General features: G+C 34.9%; 1 protein-coding gene across 1 annotated transcript in view; it reads left to right on the top strand.

Moving 5' to 3' along the window:
* Nucleotides 1-11,282, top strand: part of STT3A (STT3 oligosaccharyltransferase complex catalytic subunit A) — a 31,838-nt gene extending 20,556 nt beyond the window's left edge. The window contains exons 12-18 of the mRNA XM_051986740.1: nucleotides 2,223-2,378; nucleotides 3,554-3,742; nucleotides 4,789-4,905; nucleotides 5,020-5,122; nucleotides 8,321-8,509; nucleotides 9,014-9,129; nucleotides 11,002-11,282. Coding sequence (XP_051842700.1) covers nucleotides 2,223-2,378; nucleotides 3,554-3,742; nucleotides 4,789-4,905; nucleotides 5,020-5,122; nucleotides 8,321-8,509; nucleotides 9,014-9,129; nucleotides 11,002-11,040 — 909 coding nt within the window. The 3' untranslated portion in view covers nucleotides 11,041-11,282. The remainder of the gene's footprint in view (nucleotides 1-2,222; nucleotides 2,379-3,553; nucleotides 3,743-4,788; nucleotides 4,906-5,019; nucleotides 5,123-8,320; nucleotides 8,510-9,013; nucleotides 9,130-11,001) is intronic.
* The last annotated feature ends 996 nt before the right edge of the window (nucleotides 11,283-12,278 follow it).

The raw sequence follows: 12,278 nt of genomic DNA, 5'->3' as shown, positions 1-12,278 counted from the left end.
ACTATTTCTGCACTTAGTGGGTGTCCTGGTTCTTTCTCACCAAGGGCCATATCTCAGCTGCATAGTTGGGCCTGGCTTTCCTTATCAGGAGAGGTTCCCTCAGTTTTCCAAGACTCAGACCTGTGATTCCCCAGGCTATCTGAAGTGAAAGTTCTATGGTTCAACCTGAGGCTACCTCTGAATCTACCTAGCCCCAAGGCTCTCTGCCTACAGTTCCTGTAGAGCTAGCCTGGAGATATTTTCACTTCCAACTGATTTTTTTGTTCTATGTATTTGGATCTTCTCAGGTTGTCCTAGGATGACTTCTGTTCTGCCCCAAATCTTACTTGTTTCTCACCTGTTTGTGTTCACCCGAGACACAATTTTGTTTTGTTTGTGGAAGAAATCTGAAGAGTTTGAAATATTCTGATATTCCATCAACTTCCCAGAAACAGTCCCCAAAGTGATATTCTTTTTTTTTTTTTAAATAACTTTTTACTGATAGAACCCATGATCTGGGAAATATTTTTACAACATTATCCCTTGCACTCTCTTCTGTTCCGATTTTTCCCCTCCCTCCTTCCACCCCCTCCCCCAGATGGCAAGCAGTCCTATACATGTTAAATAGGTTACAGTATATCCTAGATAGAATTTATGTGTGCAGAACCGAACAGTTCTCTTGTTGCATAGGGAGAATTGGATTCAGAAGGTATAAATAACCCGGGAAGAAAAACAAAAATGCAAATAGTTTACATTCATTTCCCTGTGTTCTTTCTTTGGGTGTAGCTGCTTCTGTCCATCCTTGATCAATTGAAACTGAGTTAGATCTCTTTGTCGAAGAGATCCACTTCCATCAGAATACATTCTCATATAATATCGTTGTTGAAGTATATAAATGATCTCCTGGTTCTGCTCATTTCACTTAGCATCAGTTAATATAAGACTCGCCGGTCTCTGTATTCATCCTGCTGGTCATTTCTTACAGAACAATAATATTCCATAACAATTCATATACCACTATTTACTCAACTATTCTCCAGTTGATGGGCATCCACTCATTTTCCAGCTTCTGGCCACTACAAAAGGGGCTGCCACAAACATTTTGGCACATACAGGTCCCTTTCCCTTCTTTAGTATCTCTTTGGGATATAAGCCCAGTAGAAACTGCTGGATCAAAGGGTATGCGCAGTTTGATAACTTTTTGAGCATAGTTCCAAATTGCTCTCCAGAATGGCTGGATGTGTTCACAATTCTACCAACAATGTATCAGTGTTTTTGTTTTCCCATATCCCCTCCAACCTTCTGCATTATCTTTCCCTGTCATTCTAGCCAATCTGACAGGTGTGTAGTGGTATCTCAGAGTTGTCTTAATTTGCATTTCTCTGATTAATAATGATTTGGAGCATCTTTTCATATGGCTAGAGATAGTTTCAATTTCTTCATCTGAGAATTGTGTGTTCCTATCCTTTGACCATTTATCAATTGGAGAATGGCTTGATTTCTTATAAATTAGAGTCAATTCTCTATATATTTTGGAAATGAGGCCTTTATCAGAACCCCAAAGTGATATTCTTAAAAGTACAAGTTTGACCATGCCATTCTTTTGAGCAAAAAGTTCCAGTGGCTTCCTTTTGCTGCTAGTATAAAATATAAATTTCTCTGTTTGACATTTAAAGTCCTTCACAACAGGGCTCCATTTTACCTTTTCATACTTAAATATTATTCCCTTTCATGTACTTGCTGATTCAGCCAAACTGATCTTGCTGTTCCTCATATGTGACATTCCATCTCTCCTCATCTCAGAGTTTTTGCACTGACTCTCCCCCAAGGCTTCTTTCTCACCTCCACCTCTTAGAATATACAGCTTCCTTCAAAGGTCAGCTTAAATTTCCCCTTGTACATGAGACCTTTCTGCTTTCCTCTGCTTTCCTTCCCCAATACATACCATTCTGTTAGTGCCTCTTAGGTACTTGTATTTATTTTGTACATATTTGTATATATGTATATGTATCATTTCCCTTAATAAAATGTTAGTTCCATGAAAGTAGAGACTGTTTCAATTTTGTCTTTCTGTTCCCTGCTCTTATAATATTTGGCATATAGTAAGTACTTAATAAATTATTGTTGATGATTGATTAATTATTGCTGGATTGTTTATAGGCTCAGAATTCAAAGAAGAAAAAAGAAAGAATTTTACTTATCTGTGAAAGTGACATCAATTGTGCTTCCTTTCTTCTTCCCAGGTACGTCTAATGCTAGTCCTTGCTCCTGTGATGTGTATTCTTTCTGGCATTGGGGTTTCCCAGGTCCTCTCCACCTACATGAAAAACCTGGACATTAGTCGTCCAGATAAGAAGAGCAAGAAGCAACAGGATTCTACCTATCCTATCAAAAATGAGGTGAGCAAAGGGTAAAGCATGTTGGGGATGATTAGATAGGGTTTCTGGGTAATATAGGGTTATCTTACCAGTGACACAATTGCTAGTTTTAAGGAATCAGAGGAAGACAATGTAATTGATGCATTCCATTCTTTACCAATAGTCTGTCTGGTTCTAAATGTATTATAAAATCCTATATAATTTGGTTTCTTATTGTTATTAAAGTATTATATAAATTTGAGTTTCTATCATTTTTATCACAACTAGGATTAAGAAATGGTTGCTTCTATGTCTTCCAGATTATGGTAGATGGAATTTGTTAAAAGTTTTAAAAATGTTTTTATTGTTATTTTAAAATGACCTAAATTTTCCAGTATATCCTTTCCCTTCTTCCTTGTGAGTCAGCCTTTATAATAGAATAAGAAATGGAAAAAAAATTTTTTTTAAATCAACTATCATGGTGCAGCTAAGTGCACACTGGATAGAGCACCAGCCCTGAAATCTGGGGGACCTGAGTTCAAATCTGGCCTCAGACACTTAACACTTCCTAGCTGTGTGATTCTGGGCAAGTCACTTAACCCCAATTGCCTCAGCAAAAAAAAAAAAAAAAAAACCAAAAAACAACTATCATCACAGAAATTTAACATTATATGTAATGCCTCATACTTATATGCCCTACCTTTGCAAAGAAGGATAGATGCCTTCTCATTTATTCTTTGGAGCTAAGCTTTGTTACTATAATTTCAAATTGTTCAATTTTGATTGTTATCTAGTTATTTATATTTCATTTAAATTGTTACAGTCATTATGTATATTGCTTTCCTGATGTGGCTTACTTTAGTTTGCATTAATTCACATATTTTCCCATGCTTTCCCAATGCAATTACAATTCAATACTTTCATGTAACAACATTTTGTTTATCCATTTCCCAGTTGATAAGAATCTACTTCATTTCTAGTGCTTTACTAACTGATTTGGTTCATCTCATTATTGAAGAGGGCCACGTCCATCAGAATTGATCATCATATAGTATCGTTGTTGAAGTATATAATGATCTCCTGGTCCTGCTCATTTCACTCAACATCAGTTGATGTAAATTTCTCCAGGCCTTTTTGAAATCATCCTGCTGGTCATTTCTTACAGAACAATAATATTCCATAATATTCATATTTTAAGAGATTTATTTCTTTTCCAGGTGGCAAGTGGGATGATCTTGGTCATGGCTTTTTTCCTTATCACTTACACTTTCCACTCAACATGGGTCACTAGTGAAGCCTACTCTTCTCCTTCTATTGTGCTTTCTGCACGAGGTGGAGATGGAAGCAGGATCATATTTGATGACTTCAGAGAGGCGTACTACTGGCTTAGGCACAACACTCCAGAGGTAAAGATTTGGGGAACTAAAGAGGTGGTAAAGTGGGTCATGATGGTGAATATAGCAATTTCCAGCTGGATTAAGTCCTGTATGAATAAAATCATCCATTCTTAACAATTAGAAGGGATTTTAGATGTTATCTACAGGAATTCTTAATCAGGAATGTTTCAATACAATTGGTTTCTTTTACAATTCTATTTATTTTATTTTATGCATTTAAAAATGTAATTTTGAGAAGGGCTGTACACTTCAAAGGACTGCTAAAGGGGTCTCTGACACATAAAAGCTGTGATTGGCCTCTGATCTGGGCCAGTTGTTTATTTTGTAAATGAAAAAAAAAATGAATTAAATTATGAGATCTTGGTCATACTGTGAGATAATCCCATAAAATAAGTTTTGTTTCTTCCACACACCGCCCTTCCACTAACATTCTTATTCTCCAGGGTCTCTTTTCCATACTAAATATCTCCAGTTTTTCAATTTTTCTTTCTTTCTTTTTTTTAATAACTTGTTTTCTCACAACACATATCTTTTCCATTGAACTGCCATATTCTAATTTGAACATGTAAGTCCTAAATAGGTGAAAGTAACAGTTGTTATTTGTGGTCCTTGACTTTTGTTTCCATGACCTTTTTGAGGTCAAGATCATATTTTATTATTAATTTTGTGTATTCTCAGCATCTAGCACAGTGCCTAGCTTTACCTAAACACTTGGTAAATGTTTAATTTCCATATTCTTCATCTTGTCAAACATTCAACCCCTGATTTTTAACTGCTTGGTTTTCTTTGTAACAATGCTGCCATTGTCATACATGTTTATTTAATAAATTATTTCTCTGTCATCTCTTGCAGAAAATGAGTTTGGGTGTAGTTTTGTAAGAGAGAGGATATTATATACTGATATGTGAATAGTTACATGAAAATGCTGAGTTAATTGTCCAAGATTATTGAGTAACCTTTTACTTATATGTCCTCTTTTAACTTCCCTACATACATAATAGCATATGTGAAAACAGCAATTTAGAATTTCTAATCTTCCATTCTTAACTTTTTAGGATGCAAAAATCATGTCATGGTGGGATTATGGCTACCAGATCACAGCTATGGCAAACAGGACAATCCTAGTGGACAATAATACTTGGAATAATACTCACATTTCTCGAGTTGGGCAGGTAGGTGGAAGGACTTTTCACACATTCTAAATATGAATCCCAGTAGGAAATACTTCTTTTTAGAGGGAACAATAAGACCTTGATCTGAAACTGGTGTGTTCTTTATTTTTCTAGGCTATGGCATCCACAGAAGAGAAGGCCTATGAGATCATGAGGGAGCTTGATGTCAGCTATGTTCTAGTCATATTTGGAGGCCTCACTGGATATTCTTCTGATGGTAATGTCTCTGTGAATGATTTTCTTCTGTATGGTTTCACTGGGCACTCAGTAAATAACTCATAAAGAGGACTTTTAAAATTCAAACTTCTATTCTTTTGTTTCTCACTAATGCTTCTTCTTGGCACTCTTCTGCTTAGACAAAAGGCTGATATTTGCTGCCAGAAGCTCAATGCTCAGTATTTGCCTCAGTTTAGAAAATAAATAATCAACAAGGATATGGTGAGATGTGTGCTGAATGAGTTTTAGGATTTTTATGTTGAAATTAGCTACCTAACTGGTTATAGTTTCACACTCCCAAATTACTCAGATGCCTTATGGGAGTGGAATAAATGATTAGTTTTGTGCCTCTAAACAACAAACTCTATTCTTGATCATAGATTTTTGCTATCTTAGAGGGAGTTATGCCTTTTTCCATGGGTAACAACTGGTATGTATATTTGTATGTCCCTTGTATTTTTTGTCAGAGATTATATACCCTTTGGGATTATCCTGTTTTATTTAAGATTTACTTATGATTTCACATTATCAGACTATGTGCTGTTTTCTTAAGATAGTTCACATTTTTGGTCATCTCTGCTTCCTCTTACACATGACGCTGACAAAGAACACAGGATCAGATGTAGTGCCCGGTTGAGTCTTAGGGAATCAGCTTTTTGTTCTTCAGGTTTTATATTAGGTGTGACTATAAGTAGTGAGATTTTGTGTGGAGTGTGTAGAAGTAGGGGAAAGATCATAGCAGGGATATTGCAATTTGTAACAGCAGTACTTAAGAATTTTCAGTAAATCATAACTGGGCTTTTCTTTCCAAATAGAAATAGAAAGACATAAAGATTTATGTCTTTAAAAGGAGTATCTTGTTTAATACAAAACATATTAAAATATCTGTAAATAAGATACTGAATACTGTAAAAGAAACCATGGAGATCGAAGGTCCAGACCAAGTGCCTATGACTCGCATAAAAGGTTTAGAAAAGGTGAGGAAAATGTGGTGCTACATGAAGCAGTCATTCTTATAGGACTTAAAGGAATATCAAAAAAAGTGAAAGGTGTGGTTTTCAAATAAATGATTAACAGTGAGAATAATAGCTACAAAATTATCTTTAGTTAAAGAAACATACTTTTGCAAGAATATTTCTGCAGGTTATGCTGTGTATTTGGATTGATGAACAGAAACAATGAACTAGTCTTTCAAAGGGAAGTTTGATATTATAATAATAACTGATGATAAAACAAAATGTTTAGTACAACCTAAAAGTAGTATCAAAGTCTGCTGTGGAAAATCCCAACAGCCATTGGATTCAGGAAGTATCCAGGTCAGAATCCTAGGGGATGACATCATAGTTTTGTTTGTTTAATTTTGCTAGCATTATTCAGGCAGATTTTGTCTTTTGTAGCCAGTTAAATTTATTATGTAGATATTACAAAGGATTTGAATGAGTCTGGGGGAATGTTAAAAAAAAAAAAAAAAAACAAAAACAACTTAAAGGATTTTTCATCATAACAGTATTCCAGCTTGGTGTATGTTCTATAAAAATTTTTGACCAAATGGATTTTTATTTCATTTGACTACCTGCCTTATTCATCAGACTCAACATTATATGATTTTTTTATTGTTTAAAAAATCAGAGGGCAGGTAGGTGACACAGTGGAGAGAGCACCAGCCCTGCAGTTAGGAGAATCCAAGTTCAGACACTTAACGCTTTCTAGCTGTGTGATCCTGGGCAAGTCACTTAATCTCAATTGCCTTAGCAAAAAAGAAAGAAAATCAATTTCACTCTTGGGATTAAGATTCATTCCCACTGAAGTTCTTCACGGAAGTCATAGTTTCTGTAGATACTCTGTAAACATAAAGAAGTTTCAGAGATATTTTGACTATTTGTACATTATTGGAATAAATGTGTATCATCCCCAAGAGAACTTCTTTTTAAAGGGAATAATAATCATTCAAGTGTTTAAATCCTGATGGGTTGTATAATGTTTATTATGATATTAGGTTTAGAATATTTAAATAGTCTTAATTTTAGTCCCTGTCAGTGTCTTATCATGAAAAATATTGAAATTGTGCAAGCTATATTATCCCTCAGTTTAGTTCGTTTCCTATTAAATACATACTTTCTAGTTGACCTACAGGTCACAAGACAAAGTAAAAATGTGATCAGAGTCTATATTCTCTGAGCAATGTGAGATAGTGTGATATATCACATTTCACACTTTTTCTATTTTGTAGAATACTGGAAAGTTCATTTTTGAGTAGTGGACTATCCTCTATATTGCCCCTGATCCTGTATACTTTCCATCCCTAAATAATCTCAGGCTTCTACAATTCTACATTGTACATTCTACTACCAGACAGGTAGTCACAACTCCAGTTTCTATGGATAACTGGTCTAATAACCTAAAGAGTGGGATTCAGGACTCTAGAATTCTATATTTAGTTTTGCTGCTACCTGACTTTATGAACTGTATGAACACATGGATCTTTTTAGTCTTTTTTGTATTTTGTTATCTTGTATCTTAGTTTTTCCATCTGTTAGATAGAGATGATAATGTAGACTTGAATGATATATTGGCTAATTGAAAGCATGTGCATGGGAAATAGCACAATTTTTTTTAATGTGCCAGTAGAGCATTTTCAAACTAACCATCTAGTCAAAGTTCATTTGTTGAACTCTTCAAATATGTGTTTGGTGTTTCTGGTGAAAGGGGCGACATCGAGAGTGACAAAAGTAGCCACACTTGATTAGTAGCATAGGGTAAGAAGTTGGGAATGGTTTTTACTGTATCAATAGTCATCATACATGTATATTTATGAATCTAGTTCCAGGTTTTGTGGCTGGTAAGACAAAGATGGATTTATCCTATTGTTTGTTCTGTACCTCCTATGGGGCTTGTAGTTACATTTTCCCCAGCTTAAAACCATTATAAATTTTTCCTGAATGCCAGTTTAAAGATGTTATGTTTGTAATTTATTGCCTCAAATGCTGTGGAGGAGGTCTTATGATAGAATGCTAAACAAAATATTTTATCTCTCCCTCCCCTCTTCTACCATTTGGAATATTGTTAGAATTAGATACTTCTTCCACGGGGGAAAAACTTTTGATTTCAAGAGGAAATTTCCTTGGAAATAGTGACATTTGTGAGAATAAGTCTAGTTTTGATCTCAGTGTGAAAAAATTGGTTTCCTTTTGTTTCATAGACATTAACAAGTTTCTATGGATGGTCCGAATCGGGGGAAGTACAGACACAGGCAAGCACATCAAAGAGCATGATTACTATACCCCAACTGGAGAATTCCGTGTTGACCGGGAAGGTTCCCCAGTGCTACTCAACTGTCTCATGTACAAGATGTGTTACTATCGCTTTGGACAGGTCTACACAGAAGCCAGTGAGTGAATGACAATGTGGTAAAGATCGGGAATGATACGGGCTGGAGTAGAACAAGGGCTCTAACTTCTCAAGTCTGCTACTTTGAGGGAAATCTGTTTTAGCCAATAAAGCCATCTGTTGACTTGGCATATCATAGTGCTTTGCTAGCAAAAAGTTCCCCAATGGTGTCACATTGAGACCTGAAATCTGAAATTACTTTTTTGATTTGAGGGAACCTGTGTGCTAAAAATGTCATTACCTTTTTCTAAGTTTTTCATGAACTTTTTTGGAATGTTTGCATGTTCTTCCTCCCTAGTCAATTGGATCTTTCATCATCTTCATAATTCTTCAAGGGGGCTGAAGGCCAGTCTGAAAAGATGAACTCAACATTCTGCTAGGCATCCTTTTGTAGAGTGAATATTTTATGTAATATCCATTTCTTTATCACAACTTTATTAACATACACTCTAGTAAATATGTTCAGATGCAGATAATAGTGTGTCTCTTTCTGCCCTCTTCCTAGAGCGTCCACCAGGATATGACAGAGTAAGAAATGCTGAGATTGGTAACAAAGACTTTGAGCTTGATGTCCTAGAAGAAGCATACACCACAGAACATTGGCTGGTCAGGATATACAAGGTTAGTAGTATATGCTGCTCTGCTGTATTTTTGGGAAAAGCACTGGAATTATCTTCAAATTTAAAAAACTTGAGATTGAATTCTTGGCACCAGTGTTTTCTACTTACATGATTTGGGGCTAGTTGACTTAAGCTTTTTTTCTTTTTTCTTTTTTTGGTGAGGCATTTGGGGTTAAGTGACTTGCCCAGGGTCATACAACTAGTAAGTGTTAAATGTCTGAAACTGAATTTGAACTCAAGTCCTTCTGCCTTCAGAACCAGTGCTCTTTTCATTGTGCCATCTAGTTGCCTCCTTAAACTTATTTTCTAGACTTCACTTTCCTCCTCTGTAAAATGAGAAAGTTGGACTATATCATCTCTAGTTCTTTTCTAGTTGTGAATTTTGTATTTTCTCTGTCAGTACTAATTTCTGTGTTTTCTTTAATTAATCCTTTGATTTTCTCATTTAGGAAAATTTCCATAAGTAACTCAGCAAAACTTGTAATTGAATCAGAATGTGTGTTTGTATTTTACATATTTGTGTATATAATTTTATTTTGGATTTGAATAGAAAGAATATATGTGCTTTAAGGATTTCTTGTAGCATTAGTTTTCTAATTAGGTTTATTTATATTCTGAGAGATTGTTATTATATATTAAAGGATGTTGATTTTAAACTTAGTCTTAGATATTCTCAAAAATAAGGAATGGTAAGTCATTTTCTCTGATTAAAATAACATTTTTGCTTGATATCAAAGTCACATTGGTCATCAACATGCAACTCACTTTACTTTTGGGTAAACCACACTTAGTACTAAAAGAGGGGGGATTTGTTTCCTGATTTTTTTTACAAATTCAATATTTCATTTTCAGCTCTAAATTTATTCTTTCTACCCAATTGAGAAAGCAAGAAAAACAAATTTTGTTATATATGTTTAATCAAGCAAAACAACTTTGATAGTGATGTCCAAAAAAATGCTTCAATCTGCTGAGTTCCTAGCATGTTTTACCGTGAATCTTTAGAATTATGATTGTGTTGAGAATTTTTAGTCTTTTAAAGTTATTTGTCTTTATGGTTTTGTTATTGTATAAATTATTTTCCTGGTTCTGCTCATTTTATATTAGTTCATTCAGGTCTTTCCAGGTTTTCTGAAAATGTCCCTTTCAACATTTCTTACAGCACAATAGCCATTTCTCGATTGATGTGGATACTTTCTCAGTTTTGAGTTTTCCAGCTACCACAAAGAAATCTGCTAGAAGTATTTTTGAATACATGGATCTTTTTACTCTTTCTTTAGTTGCTTTGGGGTATAGTCCTAATAGTTCGACATTTCTTCCCAAAATGATTGAACCAATTCACAGCTCTTTAAATAGACCTGCTAGCATTTGTCATTTTCCTCTTTTTTAAAAGTCAGTTTTGCCAATTTGATATATGTAAGATGGTACCTCAGATTTGCTTTAATTTTCATTTCTCTTATTAGTGATTTAGAACTTTTTTTTTTTTTTAGTGCTATGATAGCTTGGGAAATGGCTCTTATTCTTAAAAATTTTAGCTACATTGATTTTGTTTATACAGAAACTTTTTAATTTTATGTAATCACAGTTGTCTTTTTCCCTACTGTGAACCTCTTGATATCTTTCTTGATCATGTACTCTTCCCTTATCACAGATTTATTATCTATAGGTAATTTCTTCCATTCTTCTCTTTTTTGTTTATATGTCACCTTTTAAGTCTATATTGTTTGAAGTTTATTTTGGTGTATATGTATGATATGTTAATGGTCTAGTTGTGCTAGACAATTTTTTAGTTTTCTTAACAGATTTTGTTGAATAACGATGTTTCCTGATTTTAAAGGGTCTTGCAAAGGGCTAAAACAGCAAATTTGTCTTGCAGGTAAAGGATCTGGACAATAGAGGCTTGTCAAGGACATAATCATCATCTTCACCTCCAATATGCATCGCACTGAATTTGTCTTCACCTAGAATGCCGCAGACGTTGTTTTTATATGCAGTTTGTAAGAACAGGGCAGAATGGGATTGGAATTGCCTGGAAGTTTTGCCCAGGGCAATATAGGCCGGGCCAGGTGGAATGATTTTTATAATTATAAGCAGGTTACCAAATGAAATGTCATGGCTTTACCGTGGTCAATTAAAGGGGGAAGAAAAATTTTTAAATGTGTCTTATTTTATTTGACTTAATGTAAATGACACATAGTAAGCAGGTGTTCTCATTGCTTTGAAATAAGGGAAGATGTCAGGCCTGATATTTGCACAGAGATCCCTCTCCTAAATAAATTGAGGGTAAAGCCATTGCCTTCTCTCTCAAGTCAGCCAAACTGCCATGGACTGGATCGGGTGCTTCACAGGATCCAAGAGTTGGAAGACCTCAGAGGCCATCTAGTCCAAAATGTGCACATGTACAGAAATTCCCTCTTTAAATCCCCAGCAAGTAATCATCTAACTTTCCTTCGCTTGAAGACCTAATTAGTAAGCGGAAACAAACTACCTCCTAAGGCAGTCCATTCTACTTTTGGCTAGCTCTAATTGTAAGGAAGTTTTTCTTAACTTTGAGCCTAAATTGGCTTTTCTGTAACCCATTTTTTTTACGTTTTGTTCTCTAGGACTAAGAAAAATAATTCTAATCCCTCTTCCGTAATACAGGCCTTCAAGTTTTTGAAGTGAATGATGTTTCTTCTAAATCATTTGTTCTCCAAGTTAAATATCCCCAGTTCCTTCAATTGATCCTGTAATGGGTATTCAGAATCTTGGTTCTCTGCTTTCGGACATTCTCCAGCTGGATCCCAAAGTCCTTAAATGTTGTCCAGAATTGAGCATAGTGTTATGGTTCTAATGTGACTAAATCAAGAATTCAACAAGACTCTTGCCTTTCTTTCCAGTTTTAGATACTTTGTTATAATGCAATGTGAGGTCAGATTCGCTTTTGTGGCTGCCTTGTCATACTGTTGACTCATATTGAGTTTATCCCCAGATCTTTTGCACACAAATTGTTGGCTAGCCTTGTCCCTCATGTCCTATATTTGTGAAGGTGATTTTTTTAAACCTCAAGTTTAATATTTTAGTTTTATATCTAATGAATTTCATTTTATTTCGTTCAGTTGGTCATTCTCACCTATTGAGATCTTTTTCTATCCTGAATCTCTTATCCATTAG

This window comes from Antechinus flavipes, chromosome 3 (assembly GCF_016432865.1).
Source record: "Antechinus flavipes isolate AdamAnt ecotype Samford, QLD, Australia chromosome 3, AdamAnt_v2, whole genome shotgun sequence".
NCBI classification, from domain to species: domain Eukaryota; kingdom Metazoa; phylum Chordata; class Mammalia; order Dasyuromorphia; family Dasyuridae; genus Antechinus; species Antechinus flavipes.
This window is presented reverse-complemented; position numbering and strand designations above follow the sequence as displayed.